The sequence below is a fragment of the Lepidothrix coronata genome, unplaced genomic scaffold, assembly GCF_001604755.1.
Source record: "Lepidothrix coronata isolate B3197 unplaced genomic scaffold, Lepidothrix_coronata-1.0 Scaffold42, whole genome shotgun sequence".
Lineage (NCBI taxonomy): Eukaryota > Metazoa > Chordata > Aves > Passeriformes > Pipridae > Lepidothrix > Lepidothrix coronata.
Window position 1 is genome coordinate 3,910,677 of NW_016690222.1, and position 25,071 is coordinate 3,935,747.

The 25,071-nt window shown below is 46.4% G+C and overlaps 1 protein-coding gene across 1 annotated transcript; it reads left to right on the top strand.

Moving 5' to 3' along the window:
• Positions 1 to 1,262: 1,262 nt before the first annotated feature.
• LOC108496711 (RNA-directed DNA polymerase from mobile element jockey-like) lies at positions 1,263 to 24,943 on the top strand. Its single transcript, XM_017813671.1, is given in 5 exon segments — positions 1,263 to 1,509; positions 22,714 to 22,853; positions 23,150 to 23,698; positions 23,700 to 24,239; positions 24,938 to 24,943. Coding segments are annotated over 5 exon segments (1,482 nt in total).
• The last annotated feature ends 128 nt before the right edge of the window (positions 24,944 to 25,071 follow it).

Here is a 25,071-nt window from a genome sequence, read left to right on the forward strand (position 1 = left end):
GCAGCCCAGAGCTGCGGGGCAGGGTGGGGAGCAGGGAATGGGAGATGCTACCGTCCTCGGCTGGCTCCCCTGCAACTACAGCACGGGGCTGTAGAAGGGACAGCCACCACATCCACAGCCTGAGAGCAGGTGTCCCTCTATCTCCCTGGCTACTGTGACACCAGCAGATACAGTTTAGTGCTGTAATCCCTCCGTATGTCCATCTATACCGTCTTTACCCCTGCTCTGGTGCAAACCCTGTGGGCACAAGCTGAGGAGATTCGGGGTGCAGCACTGCGTGCGGTGCAAACAGTGCCGCGGGGGCTGCAGTGAACGTACTCTGCTTTCACGAGGAAACGGACGGGGCAGATATGCCACTGCTCCCCACAACCCCACCTTCAGAGCAGCTTAAACCAGAGGCTGCGAGCCCGGGGAACCCTGACAGCAGTGGCAGCGTCGCCCAGACTACTAAAGGGTCCGATCCACAGGACTCTGTTAAAGGGTCCGATCCACAGGGCTCTGGCGGCGGGAACGAAGAAAAGAGGGATTTCTCCTGGCTTCCAGGGGAGCTGCAGCGCTGGTCTGCCCGGTGTCAGTGCCGCTAACCGCGCAAGCGGGGCTCCTCCGCAGAGCCCAAACGGGACGATGGAACCAGCACGCGGTGCCAGTGGGAAAAAGGCGTCAACGGGCTAAAGGCAAGCGGGAGGCTGCCGCCCTCCGGTGCCCTCTGCTCATGGTTGTTTGCGAGCATCCCTGCAGGCTGCAGCCCTGTGCCCAGCAGCTGCCCCGGGCGCAGCCAAGCCGTAGCGGGACAACACGCGCAGGGTCCCGGCCGGTCTCCGAGAGCCGCCAGGGTCCTGTAGCCCCTCGGTGCCGGCGCCTGCCCCGCTTTGCAACCTCCCTCCCTTCTCGGGTCTCTCTCCCCGTCTGCGGGGGGCACTGGCGGAAGGGCCCGCACAAACAGGGGGCAGCGGCAGGTGCCTCTGCCGCGAAGCAGGGTCAGGGAGCCGGCCCGGCTCGGTCGGGGTGACCCCGCGGTGCCGCCGCGGCGCCTGTCCCCGGGTCGGGTGGGGGCAGAGAGCGGCGCCGCCGGGAGTCCCAAAGCACCGGGTCTGCCGTCAGCGCAGCGCCCCGAGCAGTCCCCCGCGCCGGGCACACCTCCCCATCCCACACCGCCGGGCAGCGACACGAGTGGGACGGGCAGCTCCCGCGTACCTGTGAGGGCGGCGGGCAGCAGGGCGGCCAGGAGCAGCAGGGCGGCCCAGGGGGCGGCGGGCCCCGCCATGGGGCCGGGGGCGCGGGCGCAGGCAGCGGGAGCGGGAGCGGCGGGGCGCGGAGCTGCCGCCCGCCCGGCGAACGTCTCGGCGGGGCTGCCCCGCTGCTGTTGCGCGCCCCGCCGTCTCCTCCTCCCGGGCTGCCGGGACACTGCAGCGGGGCGGCCCCGCGGAGGCGGGCGCCGGCCCTCCGCCCCCCACGGCGCCCCGGCACGGCCGCCCCGGCCGCCGGACCTCGCAGCATCGCCCGCTTTTGGTGCGCGCACCTGGCTCCTGCAGGAAACATCTCCCGGGGGAGATGACGAGCTCCGAGTCTGCCCTTCGGCACCTAGGGGGGTTTCAGCTGGCCCACGCCTGTTACACACTCTCCGTGCTCCCTTCTGTCTTGTCCCCTTGTCGCACTGTGCCCTCCCGGCTGGGGTGGGCATTCAGCCCTGCGGCGGCACAGAAATTCACATACAGTACAGAACTTTCTACACAGGGTTGTCTTTCCTGTGGAAACTAAGCAAAAAAACCCAAATAAACAAACAAAAAACCCAACTAAATATGCATTACAGTTCTTGCCTGCTATGAAGGGAGAGGTAAGATACAAGGGTTTCTGCAAGTACCGGGAAAAATAAACATCATCTCTTCCGAGGAAAACAAACAAATCAAACAAGCAAAAACACAATTCAAAGAAAGGCAAATAACACAGGCAGGCTTTGCACGGGAACCTGGCGGGTGCTAGCTCTTCACCTGCTTCTGCCCATACACCTGCCCTGGCATGCTGCTGCACAGTCCCACAGCTGAGCACGTGAGGGACATGTGCCTCCTCCAAAATCTCAGGCTACATTTCTGCTGCTGGACATACCTGCTCCCAGGACTCTGGCCCTACACGCTCCTCTGGCCCTCATGTCCAAGCTGCTCAGAGTCCCCTGCCCACAGGAGCACATAGGTGGTGTCTCCACTGGTAATCAGTGGGCACACAGTATCCTTTGTACTCTGGGTGTTACATATGTGCTTTTTCATTGTTTGCAACATCCAAAATGAAGTGAAGACAGTGTTAACTGGTAAACTGAATGTGCGTTCATATCACAACACTGTAGGCTGCATACCCTGGTGATATTACAGTGGGGTGGTGTTGGAGGGCTCTGTGGGACACAGGAAGCCAAACCGGGCACCTGCCCATCCATACTGGGTATGGGGCAGCCCTGTGGATTTTGTTTCAAAGCAATGTGATCACTGCACCCCATAAGGAAGCCTGGGAGCAGGCTGGGACTGGAGCAGCCATGCACAAGGTAGGGACTGTAGTCCAGAACTGAAGCAGGGAGCCACACTGTGACAAGCAGAGGGAGTCCTGAGTTGTGGGGGTCTCCGGAAAACTGTCTTTCACCACTTCTGGAATATTTCTTCCTAGAACTTGACTGCTGAAGCCTGGGAGAGGCTTTTAAAAACAAAGCAGCATACCAAACAGGAGTCTCTAGATGACAGAGTTTCAGAGAGTTCGAGTTAAAGCACATTCTAGAATACCCAGCAAACACTGTAATTCTGTAATACAGAGCAACACTGGTAACTTTCTCCTCATTTTGCAGTATACCCCTCATTGCTCTGAGTGGTGTCTCTGCTGCGTAAGCATCACTGCTTTATTATGGAGTCACTTGTATCGTCTTCAGTTCTCCCCTTCCTGAGTGGCATGCTCAAGGATGTGGCTCACAGTCCAATAGCATCAGTCATACAATGAGGTACTGAGCTTATCTAGCCTTTTGCATGGAATGCCACCTGCACCCCGAGTGCTGCTTTGAAAGGCCTTTTCTGGATTATGAATCAAGAACTGACTTGAATGCTGGTTAAAAACATGCAACTCTCACGTGGGGCGTCAGCTGTTTCTGAGAGAGGGCACACTTCACTAACAAAGCATGACAGCTAGAGGAAAAACACAACTGAACAACCAAACTGAGACATCTGAATATTTGGGTCGAAAGTTTTAGCAAATAAACCTGGGAAAAGGGTCTCTGTTACAGTCAGGGATCACAGGATCATAGAAATCCAAATCCTGCCTATTATCTGCAGCAAGAACCATTCTGTGTGAGGAAGGTATTGTTGTACATGGCAGCCATTTGGGAATTGCAGTGGATGTAGTTAGTGGAACAACGTGGCTGTGCCAATACTCCCTGACAAGGAGCTTGCCCTCAGGAGCAAATGGTGCCTGGCAAGCAGGAGGCACAGCCTCAGCATGCCCCTCCAGCACCCACACATCTCCCCTCACCCCCCAGCTGGTCATGGGTAACAGAGGCAAAACAAGGGACCTCCATGGGAGCTGACGTTGCTCATCAGGCTCAAGCCCACTTGCTGCTTTTTAAGTCATAACTCTGAAAAGGGAAAACCCACTGCACTTCCCAAGTGGAGCCAAAACAGTATATAGATGAATTGGAAAGGGCAAATCTTTGAAGAGTTCACAAATCTGGAAGGATTTTTATTTTCCTCAGTTGTTTCTTCATTGCTTCCTCTGTGCAAGTGCATCCAGGGGAGAGAGAGAATTGAGTGTGCAGGGGTGCAGCCATCTGTCTGGATGAAACTAACCACCGTGATCACCTGTATGAGCTGTGCAGCCTTGGATGTTTTTCATTTAAAGGATAGAATTCCATTGAGAATGTGGATAAGTCAGGAGACAACCAAGATGTCATGCTGCAGTGAGTATGGACTTGTTCCTAAGGCAATGTGAAATCTATTTCTTTGCAGGAAAGGCATTTTCTGTAGTTAGCCCAGCTGATATTAGTGTAATGTCTAAGATTAAATTATAGCCTAAACCAAGACGAGTGATATTTGGGATTGCTGATACTTTTTCTCTTGTTTATGCTTCTTTTTCAAGTCATGTGAGGCCAGACAAATAATCGCTATATGCCAGAGAATCTCTGAGCAGAGAAGATACAACACACCAGCAGCTTGCTTTCTGGAGTTTTAGAAAACTTACTGAAGCAGGTCCTCAGCTGGCACAATCTCAAAGAGCTTCTTGCCCCAACTCCTTTCATCCTCTTTGGAGCTCTTCTAATTACACCAGCTAGTGCAACAGCTTTTTGCTGTTTGGCAAGCAAGCTTACTGACTCTTGACTTCTAGAATGTTTGTCATTAACTCAAAGGAAAGATAGCTGCAGGCTGTGAGATAGAAATGACACTCCCAACAGTTTGTAGGGGCAGATTTACAAATGGAAGAGACAAGCAGACAGAGGCACATAAAGGAAAAATTTTAGTGAGCCAAATTGCCTAGATATTTATAGGTAACTTCAAGGATTCTGGTCAGAGAGTTTTGCATCTGTTTATCATTACACCTACACAATGTGAAAGGATTATTTATATGCATAAGACTAAACATCGATTTTACTTCCAGATGAACAGGAACAGTTTTAAGGATGTTAATCATGTAATTCTTTTGAGTTGAGGTATGCACTAACTTCTGTTGAAAGCCACTAACAGAGAGAAAAGAGGCTGAAAGAGAGCCAGGAAATACCTTCCAGCCATGTAAAACTTCTATGTGCACCTGGTAGGTTGTCCTGTTGTCCTTGCAGGTTGTCCTATTTCAGTATGAGCATATGTACAGGTTGGTAGAAGCACAAATAGCTGCATCGTGTAAAAGAAATGCTCAGTTTTTTTAAAAAAGAAGACAGCATAGAAGTTATACTTGTTATGGGCAAATCACTAGTAGCCAATAATTTATTTGTTGAACTTTGCCTCTTCTTCTGGTGATCTCTTGCCTGGAAACAGTTTATTTAATGTGTTTTTTAATTATTTCCATTTATATGCTTTGGTAACCCTCCCACTGAAACAAAAAGAAATAATTTCATTGTTTTAATAACAAAACGGTTATTAATAATAATGACATGTATTCTTGAAGACATTTGGGGTATTTACCAAATTCAGATTCCAAAAACAACTGCCAGAAGAAAGTGAAAAGTTGTTTCAGTTAAATGAAATTGCCAGATGAATGTCAATGGAATTTGAATTCTTGTGTGCCCGTCTGGTAGACTCATTTAAACAAAAGCTCAGGAAGAGGAGATTATGTCATTGAAGAAAGCCTGCACACAAACAAGGAGCAACTAAATTTTTTTCAACCAGCTGTAGAGCTGGCATGCCTTGCTTCTTGAGTCATTTATATCTGAAACCATATCTTTTCCATGCTATTCCCCTATAACAATGGCAACGTTTTGACCTTGGTTGAACTCGATGCTCTTAAAGGGTCTTTTCTAAACTAAATGATTCTATGATTCTATGACTTTTAGTCATAGACAAAGTGCCCAGCACTACTCCTATTGGGCTCCATTTTAGCTGCTCCTCCTTCCCACAAAGCCAAGGCAAGGCAGTTTGGTTTCCAGCCCTGTGGCACCAAAGGCTGGAAAGTTACAGGAGCTGTAACTTTCTCAGTGGAGCAGACACTGCTCTGCCTTTATATGCTGTGCAAACACGTGTTGGTCCAGAGAGCAAACCCCATGAAAATGTCTGCTGAGGCAGCTGGTGAGGCCACCCAGCCAGGAGGGCCTTGGTGAAGGCTGAGCCAGCCACATGAAGCAGAGCAGCACAGGAAGAGCAGTTGGAAAGCGCTGTGGCTTCATTCAGGCCATGCTGGGCATTGGGGGTTCATGGGGTTGCAGCCTCACAAACATATGGCACCCCAGACTTCCACCACCAGAAGTTGGCTATATTAGTCCACTGCTTCGAAGTGTCTTTCACTTTTTTTGATCAGCCTGCCTCAGGAAGAGTGTCTCAGTTATTGCTACCATATTAGCATCTCCTTCCCCGTCATACTTTTCCTGTATAAGCACTAATTATCTAACATGATGAGAGTGAGTGTGTGGTGGGGTGACCCTGGCTGGATGTCAGGTGCCCACCAAAAACCACTCTATCGCTCGTCTCCTCAGCTGGACAGGGGAGAGAAAATATAACAAAAGGTTCATGGGTCAAGGTAAGGGCAGGGAGAGTTTACTCACCAATTACTGTCATGAGTAAACAAACTTGACTTGGGAAAATTAACTTAATTTATTGCATAACAAATCAGAGCAGGATAATGAGAAATAAAAACAAATCTTAAAACACTTCCTCCCACCCCTCTCTTCTTTACAAGCTTGCTTTACTTGGATTTTCTCTACCTCCTCGCCTGCTGCAGCACAGGGGCATGGGGAATGGGGATTGTGGTCAGTTTATCACGTATTATCTCTGTTGCTCCTTCCTCTTTAAGAGGAGGACTTCTCACATTCTTCCCCTGCTCCAGCCTGGGGTCTCTCCCCTGTGAGATAGTGCTCCATGAACTTCTCCAGCATGAGTCCTTCCCACAGGCTGCATGAACTGTTCCAGTGTGGGTCCCTTCCATGGAGTGCAGTCCTCCAGGAACAGACTGCTCCAGTGTGGGTCCTCACTGGGTCACAAGTCCTGCCAGCAAACATGCTCCAGTGTGGGCTCCTCTCTCTCACCAAGGGTCCACAGGTCCTGCCAGGAGCTCTGCTCCAGTGCATGCTTCCCAAGGGGTCACAGCCTCCTTCAGGCATTCACCTGCTCTGATATGGGGTCCTCCATTGTCTGAAAGTGGATCTCTATTCCCACTGTGGGCTGCAGGGACATGACTCACCATGGTCTCCACCAAGGGCTGCAGGGGAATCTCTGCTCTAGCACCCAGAGCACCTTCTCTCCCCCCTCCCTCTTCACTGACCCGGGGGTCTGCAGATCTTTTTCTCTCACATATTCTCACTCCTCTCTCCAGCTGAAGTTGCTGGTTTGCAGTTTTTTCCCCCTTCTTAAACACTTTATCCCAGAGGTACTGCCACTGTCACTGATGGGCTCAGCCTTAGACTGTGGCAGATCCCTTTTGGATCTGGCTGGCATTGGTTCTACCAGACGGAGAACTTCTAGCAGCTTCTCACAGAAACCACCCCTGTAGTTCTTCCACTCCCAAAACCTTGTCATGTGCACCCAATACAGGATGGCAGTAAGAGATTTCTGCTCCTCTCCATTAAACTGCTTCAGCTTCTAGAGCAAATTATTATTTCCTGTGAGTGTTTATACATGTGGACATAGCTGTGTTATTCTACAATGTGATTTTGTCAGAACAGTGAGTGTAAGAATGCCATGTCATGATCCCCTATTCCTCATCTCATGGTGAGACTGAGTTGTTACAATTCAGCCATTGCTGCCTCGCCAAACACCTTTCAACACTGCAACTAGCCAGCAATAAAATAGCAGAATATAAGTGCTACTTATGAAAGTCTCTGCAAAATTTACATTTAAAGCCTGAAGAACATGTTCCCTGTGTTCCTGAACAGTGTCTCAAAACCTGAGTCCAGATTTGGGAATGACAACCTAATGAAAAGCAAGGTGGGTAAATGAAGAAAGCCCTGAAGCATGTCAAACCTGGGTGCCATTGACTGCCTGAAACACAATGCCCAGCAGTATGGGATCTCTGCCAGTGTAATGCCTGGACATCAAAGTTCACACCCCGGGAACTGTCAGGACAGAGACTAATTGACACAAACTTTGATGATGGGCACCATCAGAGCTGAAACACTGGCTGTCCTGGTTCAAGACCATTTCAACTGCTAAAGCTCAGTCAGCACAATGAAGTGTTGAGTCCTGAAAGCTTTGTCATGACAAGCAGCAGTCTAATAAAAGGTGTATCAGCTTGGTCACCCTTACCATGGGTTCTTCCAAAATAAACACGATTGTGGCTGCTGCTAGAACAGGAAAAAATGATTCATTCCTCTCTACTGCCCCCACAGTGGAAAAGCACTGAACTGGAAAGGCATATAGACTGATTCTGAGCTGCAGTTTCTGCATTGCTCTTGTGCATCCACATTGCAGCTGGTGGCAAGTTTGAGACATGGCACTGAAAAAAGCCTCAAGCAGAGAGGAGTTTGGAGGAGTTCAATTTGGAGGAGTTCGGAGCTCTACACAAAACCCTGACCCATGGCATTTTTCCCCAAAATAAACCTTTTCATCACAACTCCAAGGGGTAGAGGCCATCTAAGTTGCAGAGACACCCTAAAGCACAGCCTGGCTATGTGATGGAGAGTTTAGGACTTCTAGACTTCCATTTTTACCCTCCTCTCCTTAACTCCTACAGCAGGAGCTACAGAACTCTGATAGAATTCAGGAATGTTGAGGGCTCAGCCTGGGAGGGGCTGCTTCTCTTTGCCTGATGACACCATAGCCAGCAGCTCAGAGCAGTGATTGCAGGGACACTTCCATGTTGCCGGCCCAGGGATGGTGACTGGGATGGGGATGGGGACAGGGAGCTCTGATCCTGTGAGGAAAGGGGTCTCACTAGGCTTAGCACTCTCAGGATGGGGAGAGGATATGGTCTGCTTTGTGAATTTGAGAGCCTCAGAGGATTTATCTTCCAACTCCAATAATTGTCTGCTGGACCCATATAAACGCCATTGATTTAGAGAGTTGTCCAAGCCTGCTTTCCCTAACACTCCCCCTGCTCCTCCACAAAGAGCAAGTGACAACCCGTTCCCGGTAGTCACGGCTATAAACTCACATTCCTGGAAACTCAGGAGTGAGAAGGCAACTCTGTTTTTACAGTAGTAGAGCATATTCCTTCTCTGAGGTCCTTCTGTTTAAAGAGCAGGCTATTGTTATGGTTCTCTTTGGCAAGAAAAACCTAGGATTGATCAATGACTAGGTCTTACTGTTTCCTTAATGACTGCAACTGATTTGCTCTCACAGTGTTTTTTTAGGGATATTGTTTACTCCAGCTTCAGCCCTACTCAGGACACTTGGAATTCAAATAAACTGCATTGTGTTGCATTTTCTGGCAGGCACCCAGTGCAATGAGTTTCAAACTAGTGTTTTATTTTGACAGCTACAAGGCAGAGAGGCATCTCACTAGTCAAGACTAATTCTTCCAGTTGCTACACAGCATGACCCTATGAATTTACTGTCAGTCACATCACTGAGGTCACATTAACCCTCAGTAACAGTACCCTGAAAACACGATAAAGTGAAGATGGTGATCTGCAAAGTTAGAGACTTTGAATGTGTGGTATTTAATATCTGAAATTAACTGTATGTGTATCTACTGACATTTGGAAGAAGAAGAAAATATTTTCAACCTTTAGGGTGAGTCACGTAGACTTAAAATTTTTGGAGTTATTTGTGGTTGCAGATCTGTGGGACAGACATGAATTTTCATTAATTAAGTAGAGAAGAAGAATAAATGAACCTTCTTGAGGTCAAGAAATCTTCATAAAAAGTATTCCCCCCCAAAAAAAAATGATGTTTTTTATATATATATATATATATTTGCAAGGCAAGGTTTCTTAAAGAGAAAAAAAATCCTGCATGATGAGCATAAAGGCAAAGTATCACTGAGACTCATTAAACACTCTGGTCTAGGCACAACACAGGCTATTTAAGGATATCTTTAAAGAGGAATCCTGGCCAAGGCCTCCTCCCTCCTGCTCGTTTTGCATACAGGAATTAGCCGGAGCCCTGCTGGTTCCTCACACACTTCAAGTAGGTCTCCTGCAGCACTGAGATGTTTGTGCTTCCCCTTCCTCTTCAGAAAGAGCCCTCCTGCCAAGCAGCTCCATTGCCTAAATCTTCATGTCATCCTGGTAACTGGAAACAATACTGCCATTGCACAAGCCAATCCTCAAAACATTGAAGGATTGTGCCTAATTTCTTCATGAATGGTCTTTCTGTCACCAGGGCCATGAGGAAGGACAGATCCACGCCTCGGCCCTAGCTGCCACCCTACAAGAGCAGGCTGTTCCTGCTACTGTGCTCGGCAGCAGGCGCTGCTGATATTTGGCTCTTAAAACTTGTTGCCTGAAGATTTCCCTCAGACAGATGGCCTCAAAGTGGCACAGTGTTGCCTCGCTGATCTCCCGGGGGCAGCTCAGAAGGAAGCATGTCGCCTGGGCACAGCTGGGGTTGCTGGATGGGGCTGGAAGATGCTACTGACACGGTCCAGCTCTGCCTGTGACCTGGGCACAAGAAGGATGCTTTGCTGAACATGACACAACCATGCTGTGAGGGGCACAGCTGTGTTGCTGTTGCCTCGAAAGAAAGATTTGTCCAGCACATGACAACTCTGCATACATGAAGAACCAGTTTGGAAACACACTATAGGGCCATCCTGGCGAAGCTCTTCTCTGGTATTTGTCATGCAGGCTATTCTGTCATTCAGCTTTGCATTGATGAGTTTTTCTCTGCTTCAGGGACAAGGTACCTTTATTTGAGACACCTGGATGGGACTGTGGATTATGAACTTTTGACATCTGGGTGCCGCAAAGGGAGAGGGAACTCAATCTGTCAGAGGAAGAGCTAGTAATGGTGTGAGCACACTGTGACTGCAGAAGGCACCTCTGAGTCTCAGGGTCCTGCATTTCCTTCCCTTTCTGTTCAGAATTGCAAGCATCCTGGAGTCCAAGTAGCATTTTCAAAAGGTCTTTTCCAACTGCACCCACCTCCCTGTCCTCTCCAGCACTGTTGCTTTGCCTTCCCTTAGTTTTCCTTTGCCTAACCATATTTCCTTTTTTTTTTATTAATTTTCACCCCGATCCTCAGATAGCATCTCACCATTTCTTCATCCTTGTGGTTCTCTTATTCCTTCCTTTTCTTTACCACATCTTTCTTAGCAAACCACAGAGAAAAAGTGGAAGGAGTCTGCTGGGCTTTTCTTCTCATTATTAATAATTCCAAACCTCCTTGCTCTTACTTACCCTCTTCCCACCATCACCACTTCATCCAACTCCTCTTCCTGCCCCATCCGGACATTCCTGTCCCATGATAACTCTTGGATGACCTCCCTTGGACTTTACCTTTCCCTCACAACATTACCTTCCAACATCCTCACTAACTCTTACCTCCACAATGGTGCCCATTTGATTTCCTGGCATTTTCTTCCATTGATTTGCCCTGCAGCTGTGGTCTATGTTTCATAGCCACATGGATCTTGCTTTGGCCATGAACTGTTCCCTTGTTGGTCTGTTTGACTGCGATGTTGATGCCTGCTTTAACACTGCTCTCTCTGTTTGAATGGTCAATACCAGCTTCCTCTAAGTCCCTTTGGCCCTTTTCCTGGATATCATCTTTCACTTACTCTCTCCTCTGGATATGACAGTTTCTATGTCTCAGCTTTCTTCATCTTCCTCACCCTCTCTAAAATCTGTCATTTCTTCTCACATCATTTCGCAGCCCTCCTCCTTTTCAGTTATCTTCGCTCTTGCACCCACTCCCTTTGGAGCGTTGCTCCCAATCATTTTCTTAACTCTCTGGTTTTGCCCTCTTGCTTCCTATCACCCACTGGCTCCACCTCATCAAAGGCTTCTCTTTGCGCCTTTCAGACCTTCCCTATGTGACTCTTAACCTCTGTCATCCTTCAGCCTTTGCCTTGCTTTCTCCCACGTAGGCTTTCTGCAAGTGATAAATTGCTGGGAAGGGCTGGTGTCTGCTCAAGCCTCATCTCTTTAACGAGGTACTCAGTTCTCTTATTTCTGATCCTGTCTAAGCAGAATAGCTTCTCTTCCTTCTGTCTTTCCTTCTTCTAGCCCCATTGTGAAAAAGGTAATTGTGCCATGACCGGTCTACCTTGAGAAACTGAGACAAATTCATTGGAATTCATAAAAATTGTGGAGTGAAACTGGCTTAATAGCATCAGGCAGGTCATCTTGACTTTGAATGAGAACACCCATAAAGAAGATGGAGATAAGACTTCACTAATTCTCTTTGCATTTATTCTTCCAGGTAATCTAGATTATCTCTGCAGGCACTCACCTTTGAAAAAACCTCACCACATAGTGGTTATTTCTCTGCAGTCTCTGGTGTCTTGCTCTTGTATGTCTTCCCCTTTTCTGCCTGTAGATACTTCTTGGAAGGGTTCATCTCTTTTCTCCTGTTGTATAGCACACAGAAGAACCAGACCTCCACCGCTGTTGGACTCTGGCAGTACCAGAATGAACAAGGTCTATAGCTGGTGTGCCTCAGAGTCAAGTCTAAGCTGGGTGGCAGCACCCCATCCAAGCTATACTGCAAGGGGAACAGCCATCAGTTTTCTGGGACAAAAAGAGGCTGCCTGAAGGAAAACTGCTGTTGCAAGTAGAATGCAGGATTCAGTATTTCCTCATACTTGGGATATTTGGCACAGAGGTTATGAAAATAAAAGACAATCAACTCTTTTCTGGGGAAGTGGGTACAAAGATTATTTTGATGTAAATTCTTTTCAGAAACCAATTTACCCCATGAGATTGCTGACATTTAAATGCATTTTAAGAGCTAAGAAAAATGCTTAATTTGTTCTCTGCTGCCAGACAGGAACACTGTGTTTCAAATTTGTCTCAAAAACTTCCTGAGCAAGTGGGTTTTAACTCACTCTTATTTGTGGTTAACTTCTGCTAGGTGCCAATATTGCTATGAGCCTACTGATTGTTCTTTAGGATATAAAAGAAAGGAATGTTTTTAATACACATTGGTACTTATCTTCACTGTTAATAAATTGAAATAACACATAATTGAAATAGAGATAAGGCTACTGTTTTGAAATAAAATGGTCAGAAATTTATTTTTCATTTCTTTTTCATGAACACTGAATTACTCATTCAGATTCTATAGGTCAAGATTTTGGCCACCCCTCTTGGGTTTTGCTATCTTGAGCAAATGGTTTTGCACCATTCACTGAAATGGTGTAAAACTGAAAGAACTGGATCTTCACTAGTCGGTGTTGCCAGCACCTAGATGGCTAACCAAAGGAATCTGTTGTATTCAACATCGAAGTGATTTCCAATGGGTCGATTACAGCAATATGTTTTTCTAAATGTCTCTAAGTTAGGGTGGTGGGAATTTAGCCTTAAGACAAATAAGGACTAGGAAGACTGCCCACTAGAACTGATCCAAATAAAACATAAAGGTATCATTTCTAGCTTAATGAATCCCTCAGCTGGAAATCACTGCAGATCAGAAGAGTACCATAGGGAACAATTGCTGTATATTTGCTCTATTCTTATCCTCTTCCCTCTTTGGCCATCCCCAAAGACAGGGCAGTGATCTAGGTGAAACTTTGGTGTGTTTCCAAAAAGACATTTCTGGGGCTGTGATGTGAGCTGCCACTCTGAGAGCAGCTGCTGTGGTCAGTTTCAGCAGAAAGCTCACTTGTGGGCAAGGTGTCAACATCTCATCCCACCCACATCCTTCAGGAAAATTATCTACGTGGACTTCCACCAAAAGGTAACTGAACCCAAACTGGCCCATAAAAGCATGAAGGAGGGCTGCTCTGAATCAAACACTCCATGCATCATGCAGAGATGGCAGCTATCTTTCCTCCAAACTACAGCAGAGAAAAGCCAAGGCAGATGCTAAATTTTTAGTCAAGCACTGTTCAGTATGGGGTTTTAATCCTGAGCACACCCATAAAGCAGCTAACCAAATCTAGTCAGCTTTCAGTTATCTACTTAAACGTGACCCAGACTGGACCTAAGCAACTCGTGTATTTAAGAAGAAAGCCCGGAGAGTGCTCCTTTTCATGCAGCCCATTTTCATGCAGCATCCTGGTAACATGGGTCACTGCAGACAACCTCATGCACCCCTGCTGCTCTGTCACAGCATCGTAGAGAACTGATTCAGGTTCAATATCTGAGACACATCCCTCAGGCACTATGGGGTTTGGGTCTATGTTATCCAAAAGCTTCCTGCTACAGCAGTGAAATGATTGTGGCTGACAAATTAAGACCTCAATACAGGAGCACTCTCCACTGCAAGGCCACAGAGGTTTAGGTGCTGGAGAGAGCCTTCCCTGAGAACTTGCATGAGCCCAATTGCCAAGAGGTGCATGGAGCCCAGCATTGTGACCCACCACATAGGAATCAAGCTGACCAGCTTTTGGCCCATGGGTACACAAGTCAAGGCCAGGTTGGATGGGGCTTTGAGAAACCTGGTCTAGTGGAATGTGTCCCTGTGGCACAGGGGCTGGAACTATTTGATCTTTAGGGACCCTTCCAATCCAAACCATTCTATCATTCTATGACAGCAGTGTCTGCTGGGACTGGGGCAGAAACATGAGGTGAATGCCCATCTCTCTCCCACTCATTAGTTTCACAGTAATCACAAAAAAAGTCAATAGCATCTCCAGGGGCACAATGATTCTTGCTTTTGGTACAAGGATTCTGGACTTTGATGTTACTTAGGTGATGATATTTTGGCTCAATTAGATTGTGCTGATACCAGACAGGCTGGGACCACTAAGGCTCCTGAGTTTGAGGTATTATGGCCTGGGGAGCTGTCATGATGATCCAGGACTTCCTCTGCAAAAAAGGGAGGAGAGAATACCCATTTCAAGCCCTCCAATCCAAAGGACTTTGACTTCATTTCTAGTTCATTGGCAATACCTTAAGCTCCACCTTCTGGTGAATGGTTAAAGCTCAGGGAGAGACAATGACAGAAGTCAAGTTAGAACTGAAAAGTTGTCAAGACAATACTATTCAAGTATAAAAATGCTGAAACTACACTAAATATTTCAGGATAAGGCACTGATCTTCAACAAAGTTTCCACAAAACAGTTTTGAAAGGCATCATAGTGTTTTATTTCAAGTAGTTTTATTATGCTGGATTCCATTTTCTTCACTTTATATAAACTGTCATGCTATAAAATAAACTTTATGTTTCAACTATGCCTAACCAAAACAGTTTGGAATACCTTGTTACACAAAATCTTTCAGTATTTTATTTTTTCATTTCATTGAAATGAACAGAAATACATGTTGAAATGTTAAAGTTTCTCTGAGGACAGTGGCTGCTCCTCTGGCAAGAGCCCAGAGCCTTGAAGTTTTGTGTTGCTCATGGCCAACCAATTCTTCTCTTTTCTGTGCACAGGGACAGGTGCAGACAGCAGCAGAAGTTGCTGACATGAGGTCCCTGGCTTGTCAGCAAAGTCTGCATCACCGACTTCCTCCCTTAGGTGCTGTTCAGCAAAGACATAGGTAATTGAAGCGTGGAGGCCAAAGCAGAGTGTCAGGTGTGGGCAGCAGGATGAAGTGTTCAAATGGATGGCTGAACATCTCAACCTGGACTGTTAGCCTGGGCCTCTTCTCTCTTGTGCTTCTCCTCACACCTCTTCCCACCGCCTGGCCTAGCCTGGTCTGCTGTCAGCCTCTGAACCAAGTCTTCCTCCCACCACAGCTTCCCCAGAGTGTTCCAACAGCCAAGAGGAACCAGGAGAAGGAGGAGGGCAGCCAGAGTGATTCTTCTGCACCTTGCTCATGTAAGAAGGGCAGGGCATGGGAGAGGGAGCTCAGCACAGCCTGCCCTTGCTACTTTTCCCTTCCAAGACTGTACTGACAGCAAGTCAGTGGCTGTGGGAGCCCCTTCTGTGTGCACCAGCCTCCCTTTGCAGGTCACTCTGCTCCAGCAGTGGGGAACAGGGTTTCCAGCTGCTGTTGTCTTGAAACACACTTGGTAATGCCACTGCAACCAGTGGCAGCCCAGCTCGTCACACCTCTGTCCATGAAAACCCATCCCGCTGGTAAATGAGTTCCTGAGGAACTGGGTAATATGAAGCAGGATCTGTTTGAATAAGGAAAGACACATGGTAATGCTGTTGAACCAATAGCTCAAAGGTCACATAACCAGCTACCCAAAGAACTTAATCTTGCTATTTTAAGCAGTTTTTTCTCTCTTCTCAGTAATGGCAGTGAGCACACACAAATCAAAACCAGTACCATCATAATGACACTCTGGGTCATGGGACAACTCTATAAATAGTTGTGGAAGAGCATGAAGAAACAGGGGAAAAGCCCAAGAGTTGGCCATCTCACTCAGGCTCTAGCCACTGTCAAGTCTTTTGAAAGTACCATAACAAAAAAATATTTTGAGGAATTTGAAGCTGAAAATAAGCAGACATGGGCATCACAGTGTCCTTCTCCATGTACACATAGCAACAAAGAGGAAATCACAACAGGGAGAGGCCTTCCCAGGAGATACAACATCATTACATTAAATCAACTAGTTTGAAAAGCAAGGTAAAAATGGAAGGACAAGAGCTGCTGTTGCTTCAGAGTGCTCAAGCTCTTGTGTTATCTGTGCTGCTGACTCCTATAATTTCTGAGGGTTTTTTTCTGGCATGTATTTGTTTCTGGCACATCTTACAAGCAGTTGCAGTGTTCTTACATGACAGTAAGGTTTGTAGACTCTGCACATCCACAAAACATCCCTGCAATATGAAATCATATGCAAAGCAGAATCCTTTGGAAGACTGTATTTTCATAAGCCACAACTTCATGGTATCTAGAAGACAGATTTTCAAGATTAATCAGTCTTCCTTTAGTTTGAAAGTGAAATAGCTATCTGGAGTGTGCCAAGATGATACTTGGAAGGAATAGCACTTGAAAACACATTATCCAACTTCTGACCCAGTCTATGTATAATACACATATACACACACGCAGATGCACACACGAAGTGACAGCTCATCATGAGACTTTTTATCTTTGCTTCCACACACAAAGTGACAGCTCATCATGAGACTTTTTTATCTCTGCTGTTCCTAAAAGCCCCAAAGCTCTCTGTTCCTATGCCATGAGAGAGAAAATAATAAAACATATACAGTTTTAAAGAGCAATTTAGATATGTTTTTTTGGAAGGTAGGAGAAAGGTTGAATCCAGCCACCCCATGGGACACAGGGGCTGGACCATGCAGCCAGTCTTCCATTATACCATATAGACTGTCTCCATTGCCTGATGCCCAGGGCTAAAAAGGGCCTTGTCCTCATCACTCCTCTCCTTCTCATAGTGCCCCTCCCCCTCCCTGCTCCAGAAAATCCATGCCAAGGTAAAAAAATTTCCTTCCACCTAATCAGCTTGAGTTATTTCCTCATTGATACCTTCTGACCAATTCCCAGAAACAGAATGTCTTTCCCATGTGGCATCCCACCTACCAGCAGCATGTGGGGAAGGAGATGACTGTAGAACTGTGCTTCCCTTACTGGAGAAGCTGGAAGATGTGGGCAAATGAATCAGGGCTGAAGGATGCTCCTGAGATCCAGGAAATGACAGAGCCCCGCAGAACTGGCTTACATGCAAGCAGATGTTGCATGATACTGCAGATACTGATCCTGGTATGGAGTACAAACTACATTCCTACAGAGCTGACTGCTGGATTCGGAATGATCTCCAGGGGCAACACAAGCACAAAAGGCAATTAGAGCTGTACACTGTTCATCCAGCTGACTCCCCCAAAAGAAGCCAGCCCTCTGCATCCTGATTTGGGCACAAAGCTGACAAAGCACCTGGTCTTCCTCCCCTTGCAGCTGCACTCCCTGATGCTGAGAAAGTCACCAGCTGCCTGGTGCAGTGAGAAAGGAAGGTTCAGGTGGGATGCAATGCTTCAGCAGGTGACTGTGGGCTGCAGCACATCACACCAGTGACCAAACTCACAATGTGGGTTTGACACCACCTGGAATGGGACAGACACTACGAAAGCTGCTGAGAGTTGCTGCTCCCCATCTAGATTGCTTTTAAAAACTCCACTTTTGCTCCATTTTGCAAAACTCCATTTTACTGTTTACTCTAGCCACAGCAACTACAGGGAAGAATTCAATTTTGGAAGGTCTCCAGTCTGGATTAGTATCTCAAAATACATATACATAGAACTAACTTGGAGCTGCAGCCTTCTCCAAATTATTCCACTGGGCAGTTGACACAAGCCAGTTGCTCACTGACAGCCCAAAGCAGAGCAATTATTCATAGTCTAATAATTCATAGTCTAGCTTTGCCAAAGATTGGGTTTTTTTCTTCAGATATCATCAAAAGAAGGAAACTGGTGTATCACCACCAGGAAGAAGTGTTGAGTGGCTGCGATGTCAAGCAGTAGCAGTGCTTGGTGTGTGTGGTGTGTCACAGTGTAGCTATCTGTTTGCAGTGGAAAGGACAGACAGAAAACAGAGTAAGGAGGGGGAAGCAGTGGTCTGCGCTGAGGCTAGGCCAAGGCCAACAGCCAAATTCAGCACTGAGCTCTCACTGAGTCCTGCTGACATCAGGGATGCAGTGAATAAAAGTGAGACATGAAGGAGGTTAGGGAGAGGTCTGGAATTCATTAGTTTCCCGTTTGAGGGGGAATAGTGGCACTTTGTTCCCTGGGAATTCAGATACAATGCTGTCGTCTTTACTGCTGCAGCAACAGTCTCTTCCCTTTAATCCCCCTATGCACTAACACTGGTGGGACATGACTTATCTCTGATTAAATCCTGGCAGGTAACATAAAAACCCCTACCCTTCTAACTGAGCCATGGAATTACATGAGGATAGTCTCCAAACCAAGCAGAAAACTGAAGAAAACTAAGCTACTCCTTTGATTCATCCTACATGCCCCATGGTAGCTCAGCAGCTGGCAAATCAATCAGCAGGGATCACCAAAGGCTGGAGCATTCCCTTGACATATGAATCCCTTCCAAATTAATACAAAGGCCTCAAGGGTCCACCACTGGCTTTCAAGTGCCTCAGGCGGGTGCCTACAGTTTGGTGGGATAACCTGAGTGCTGGCAGGGCATGCAAGTTCAACTGGGGTGCATGTGACCTCAGAAACATCCCACAGCACCTCTCCTCCATCCTGCAGAGGGAACGGCAGCCCACAGATCCACTTTGCCTGGCAAACATCAAATGCAGCACATTCTGGTTGTGACTGGTGGCTACTGCTTTCCTAATAAAAACTCTTTGTATGTGTGGGAAGATGGCTGGGCATGAAAATTAGAGGAAACTGAGAAGCTATATTCACACCCTAACAGAAGTTATAATGGTACTGAAATTATAGGGTAAAATGCAGCTGCTGCTCCCTGGATGGAATGCAGTTGACAGCCCCACAATGATTCCCCACACAACAGTAAGCACCTGCTCAGGGGGATGGAATGGAGGGTGGAGCAGAGTGGAGGCACCACGGCCAGCTTTTGTTGAAATCCTTGCAGAGAGGGGAACTCAGTGGTACTTTTGCATCTGATAAGCCACATAGCACCTGTAAATGAAAGGAGATAGGAACAGATATCTTGCTGATGAGCCAATAACTGTGGTGAAATCTCCTTGGATGAAATCGGTTCATTAAAGCCTAATTGTAATATTAATGCACACCTCCGTCCCAAAGTTACTCACCTCAAGGTACAACTACCCTCCGCTGGGCATGCGCTCTAGGTTTTTTTGACTGTATCTTTAAAAGCAAAGTGAGAAAATTTTACACCAATCAGCAACAAAGGTATTTATGACTAAAGTCACTCAAGCTCCACCTAAACATAAAGAAATAGTATAAAATTAAGTCAAGAGCAGGGGAAAAGCTAGACTCCATTGTAACTGCTGGGACTCCATTGTAACTGCTGGGATCAGTCGATGGGCTGAACCTGTCTTCTCCTCCCATAGGGTTGCCTATTGGGTAAGAACTGTATGCACGCTGAATATTTTACTGGGATTAGAACTTGTCTGTGTATTGCTTTAAATAAGTTTTTGCAGTCAGATACCATCACTGGCAACCTTCAAACCTGTCACAATTTTATATTAATAAAGTGTTAGTCTGTAAACTGTTAGTGGTGGTCCTTCCCGGGCACTAACAGTTACCAGCAGTGGGTAATACACTCTAATAAAGTGGGAAGACCTGCTGAGGGGTCTTCTTTATGCTGCTGGCATAGTTCGCTAAAAAAGGCAGTCAAATCACCCTCCAATCCAGCAGGACTGTTCAGTGAAGAGTCCTCATAACGGAACGCTAACAGACTGGTTGGGCACAAGGGTCTCGGCTTTCCTGGGGCACTGACAGACAAATAAAACACTAAGGGTCAAGTAAACCCCCCCACAGTAAGGGTTGAGGAAATTCTCCCCTTTTCATTTGACAGTATGACCCACCAAACACCCCAAGAAACAATCAGATGAAGCTGTGACATACAAGAAGGGAAGTATTATTTTGTCGGTGTGTAAGTCCATGTCTCTTGAATCATCTTCTCACCTTGCCCACTGGGGAGAAACAGGAGATGACTGTAAGCAAGAATTGCCCTGCTTTCTTGGCTGCCATCCCCTATGTTTTGGGACCTAGTCACAGTGCTCTGGTAAATTCTCTGCAACTCTTTGCTCCCCAGCCTGCCAAGGCACTCTTACCCTTTAGCAAGAGAGACCCTGAATTACCGCAGTTGGTTCCCTAAAGAGCTAACATCAAATACCTGGGAGTTACAGCCAGGGCAATCATGGCTTGAACTTGAAGCACACTGTAGTTATCTACTTTAAGGCAGCTGTCTGAGGGGTTTTTTCTGCCCTGTTTTTTTCCTTGCAGTGCCTCAGTGATGACAGGAAAGTGCCTCCAAGGAAAGAGGCAAAGACTCCATATACTTGACACTAAAGCAAGGATGTGCAATAGGCACTAGCTACAGAGTAACTGGTATGTCCTCACGATTAATTTACTGCAAGTCACCTGTTCTTGAGTCCTTATCTTCAGATAAAGTTATCTTATTGCAGGAAAAGAGCACCCCATAGAGCAATGGCCAGGAACAGGCATTTTACTTTGCATTCACATCCTCCCTTATTTTCTTTGTGTAGACAAGGCCTGAAGTTCTCTGCTTAGGTTTGCCAAGAAAAATGCTCTGTTCCTGGTTCATGATGATAGCTTTCCTGGGAATGTCCTTTGAGAAGGGGAGGGAGAAGAGGGGGCAGGAAGATAAGCCCTCACGAAAAGGCTTCCAGCTAACTGCCATAAGGGCAACAGGGAGGATAAAAATCTCTTTCTCTAAGAATTATTAAGCACTGTCATCCCTTCACCCTGCTGTCCCTTACCACCTCATTTCCTAGAAAACATACATCATGTCCAACGAGTAATGCCTTAATACAGTCCTTGGTTGCAAAGCACCTGGCAGGGTATGAGCCTTCATCCACAGAGATGAGAAGTAACCTGAAGGCCTGACCCAGAGAGACGCTGAGTGCTCGAACCCTCTCTGTGATTAAGTGGGAATCTCCAGATAAGAGAGCAAAAGCTGCATAAGATCCAGGTCTGGACGACTAATAGACTGAATGTTCAAGTGCCCTGCTCAGCAGGCTGGTATATCCTCACCTGCAGGTGAGCAAAGCCTGTGGCCCTGCACTGCCCCCTCCAGCCTTGACTTTCTACCAAGACAGCCATCTTATCCTGCTGCTGAGATCCCACAGGCCTGGTTGCTTCCTGTGCCTTGCTTGATGAGCATATGGTTCGTCTCTTTTCCTTAGAGCCTCATCATTAAACAAGCAGTCAAAATACTGGGAATAAAATCACAGAGTGGAGCGCCGGGGAGCTGCCTGCCAAAGGCCTTGCTCACTCCAGCTTCCCAGGGTCATCCCAGGACAGCTGCAGTTAACTTTGCAGTGCTCGCAGATTTGTATGCAAGTAGCTGATTCAGAACCCATGTCTTAGGAGGAAAACATTTCAACAAGCAATGAAAAGCAGAATATAGCTCTTCAAACAACACTTATATCAAGGCCTGTTTGCAGCTCACTAACAAAGTCCCAAAACTCTGGAGCGGGTGTAAACCACTTTTCCAGCCTGCAGGGAAGTTTGCAGAAAACAGCTCACTAATGCAATTGCTTCACTGCACAGATATTAACTAATGTACTGCTATTGTTCTCATAGATCAGAAAATAAAAAAAGATGAAGGTATTCAAGTCTATAGTGCTTTGTACTCCTATACTGCTCTATTCACACATGGTGAATAAAAGATACATGTTTTGAACCTTAGAACTATCCTGTTGAACAAAGCTAACTATTTCTGCCTTTTGGAAAGTTTTACTAAATTTTTAAGTATCCACCTATTTTTTCATAGGAACTTTGCAAGATAGCATGCAATTCTGTTAGTTATCTGTGCCTTCAGTTGGATAGCGGCATCACTACACTCTGGTGTAGCAAAAATAAAAAATAAAAAATCACTTCTAATGAAAAGTAAGTCAAATATAGGAATTGAGTAAACTGTCAAGATTTCTCAATTTATAAAATAATTAGCAAACCTCATTTATGCTGCCTGTTGTAGGAGACAGCCACATTACCAAAAGAATGGTAACAAACACAATTAAAAATTAAGGTGGTCATGCACTCCTACAGTAAGTTTTCTGGATTAAGTGCAACTCACTTATAAGTAAAATAAACCATCTCAGCATGAAGCGTTGCATGCTTTTTCTGTAAGATTCAAGCTTGGTTCTTCTTCTCTTGAATCATCTATAATTAAGGCACCAGAAGCAAACTTTCATCTTTCACCTGACATCTCGTTACTTCTCATGGTATTCATAAATCCTGGATAACATCACTTCAGTGTTTTATTTTTAGATAAACAGTCATTAAATATTATATATAATATCTTTTTTTTTAAGTAAAAGTGCATATATGTTCTACTCTACAAAGAATTTACAATATTAACTAGCAGAACAAAAACAGGTGAAATTCCTTCCTACCAAATACAATGCACATCATGTTGGAAATAATCTGTATTTCTCACGCTTCACATTATGTGAAATTAAACTACAGGAACTCAGGAAAATGAGCCAGATATCACAGCAGGAAGCCCATTTGAAGCCATACTCCTTGGACGTAAAAAAGAACATAATGCAAATATCAAGCCAATTTATAAAACAAACAGTACCCTTCATCCTTCAGTCAGGATAGAGGTAAAAACCAGATACATCCCAATAGGGCAAGTAATTAACACTGTTCTTAAAAGGCTTTACCCTTTTGAATACTAAAATGTAAAAGAGTTCACTGCCTTCGTTGGTTTTAAAACTGCTTTGGGATCTAGGAAAAATACCACAGCCCAGGAACAACCTCCCAGTTCTCTTCACGTTTATCTTGAATTTTGGGAATTACAACTTTTCTTTGTTTTTCTCTGTTTCTTAAGAAAGTGTTTGTAATGTTTCATCATCATTAGTACAGACACTCTAAAACCTCAATTCAACCACACTAGCAGATAGACAGAGAGCTGAATAGCCCTCCTGTATTCCAGGAGGATGTAGTTATCGACTTACTGAACCAGCTGGATCCTAACAAGTCTATGGGACCAGACGGGATCCATCCCAGGGTGATGAGGGAGCTGGCAGAAGAGCTTGCCAAACCGCTCTCCATCATCTTCCAACAGTCCTGGCTCTCTGGGAAGGTCCCAGATGATTGGAGGTTGGCGAATGTCACCCCAATCCACAAAAAAGGCTGCAAGCAGGACTCTGGCAACTACAGGCCTGTCAGCCTGACCTCGGTGCCTGGCAGGGTTATGGAGCAGATCATCCTGAGTGCAATCACACAGCACCTTCAGGATGGACAAGGGATTAGACCCAGCCAGCATGGGTTTAGGAGGGGCAGGTCCTGTCTGACCAACCTGATCTCTTTTTACGATCAGGTGACCCACCTGGTGGATGAGGGGAAGGCTGTGGATGTGGTCTATCTAGACTTCAGCAAGGCCTTTGACACTGTCTCCCATAATATACTCCTGGAAAAGCTGGTAGCCCATGGCTTGGACAAGTGTTACCCTCTCCTGGATTAGGAGCTGGCTGGAGGGTCGGGCCCAGAGAGTGCTGGTGAACGGAGCTGCATCCAGCTGGCGGCCGGTCACTAGTGGTGTTCCCCAGGGATCAGTGTTGGGCCCAGTCCTGTTTAACATCTTTATTGATGATTTAGATGAGGGGATTGAGTGTATCATCAGCAAATTTGCTGATGACACCAAATTGGGAGGGAGTGTCGACCTGCTGGAGGGCAGGAGGGCTCTGCAGAGGGATCTGGATAGACTTGAGAGATGGGCTGATTCCAATGGGATGAAGTTCAATAAAGCCAAGTGCCGGGTCCTGCACTTTGGCCACAACAACCCCATGCAGCGCTACAGGCTGGGCACAGAGTGGCTGGAGAGCAGCCAGGCAGAAAGGGACCTGGGGGTACTAATTGACAGGAAGCTCAACATGAGCCAACAGTGTGCCCAGGTGGCCAAGAAGGCCAATGGGATCTTGTCCTGTATCAAAAATAGCGTGGCCAGCAGGACCAGGGAAGTGATCCTTCCCCTATATTCTGCATTGGTGAGGCCACACCTTGAGTATTGTGTTCAGTTCTGGGCCCCCCAGTTCAGAAAAGATATTGAGGTGCTGGAGCGGGTCCAGAGAAGAGCAACAAAGCTGGTGAAGGGACTGGAGCATAAGTCCTATGGGGAAAGGCTGAGGGAGCTGGGGTTGTTTAGCCTGGAGAAGAGGAGGCTCAGAGGTGACCTCATCACCGTCTATAACTACCTGAAGGGAAGTTCTAGCCAGGTGGGGGTCGGTCTCTTCTCTCAGGCACTCAGCAATAGGACAAGGGGGCACGGGCTTAAGCTCCACCAGGGGAAATTTAAGTTGGATATCAGGAGAAAATTCTTTACAGAGAGAGTCATCAGGCATTGGAATGGGCTGCCCAGAGAGGTGGTTGATTCACCATCCCTGGAGATTTTTAAACGCAGATTGGACGCGGCACTGAGTGCCATGATCTAGTAAATGGACTGGATTTGGACCAAGGGTTGGACTCGATGATCTCGGAGGTCTTTTCCAACCCAATCGATTCTATGATTCTATGATTACAACTCAAAATTTATTTTTACCGCAAGTGAATAGAAAGCCTATTTTAAGTGACAAATCAGAATCAACATCAATTCAGTATGCAATCTGATCTAAGACTGTGTCACCTCGAGGCATTCTACTTCAAACTACTAGCAAATAACCCTCATGTTCTTATTCCATATTAACAGTGCTGAACCCCATATTAATACCCTAGTTTGGTGTAACATAGAAAAAATTCAAACGGTATATGACTAGAAAGCATTAATATAAAAAAAGGTAGCTAAGTTGGATCAGAGAGGATCAAGGTTTAAAGAGCTTGAAA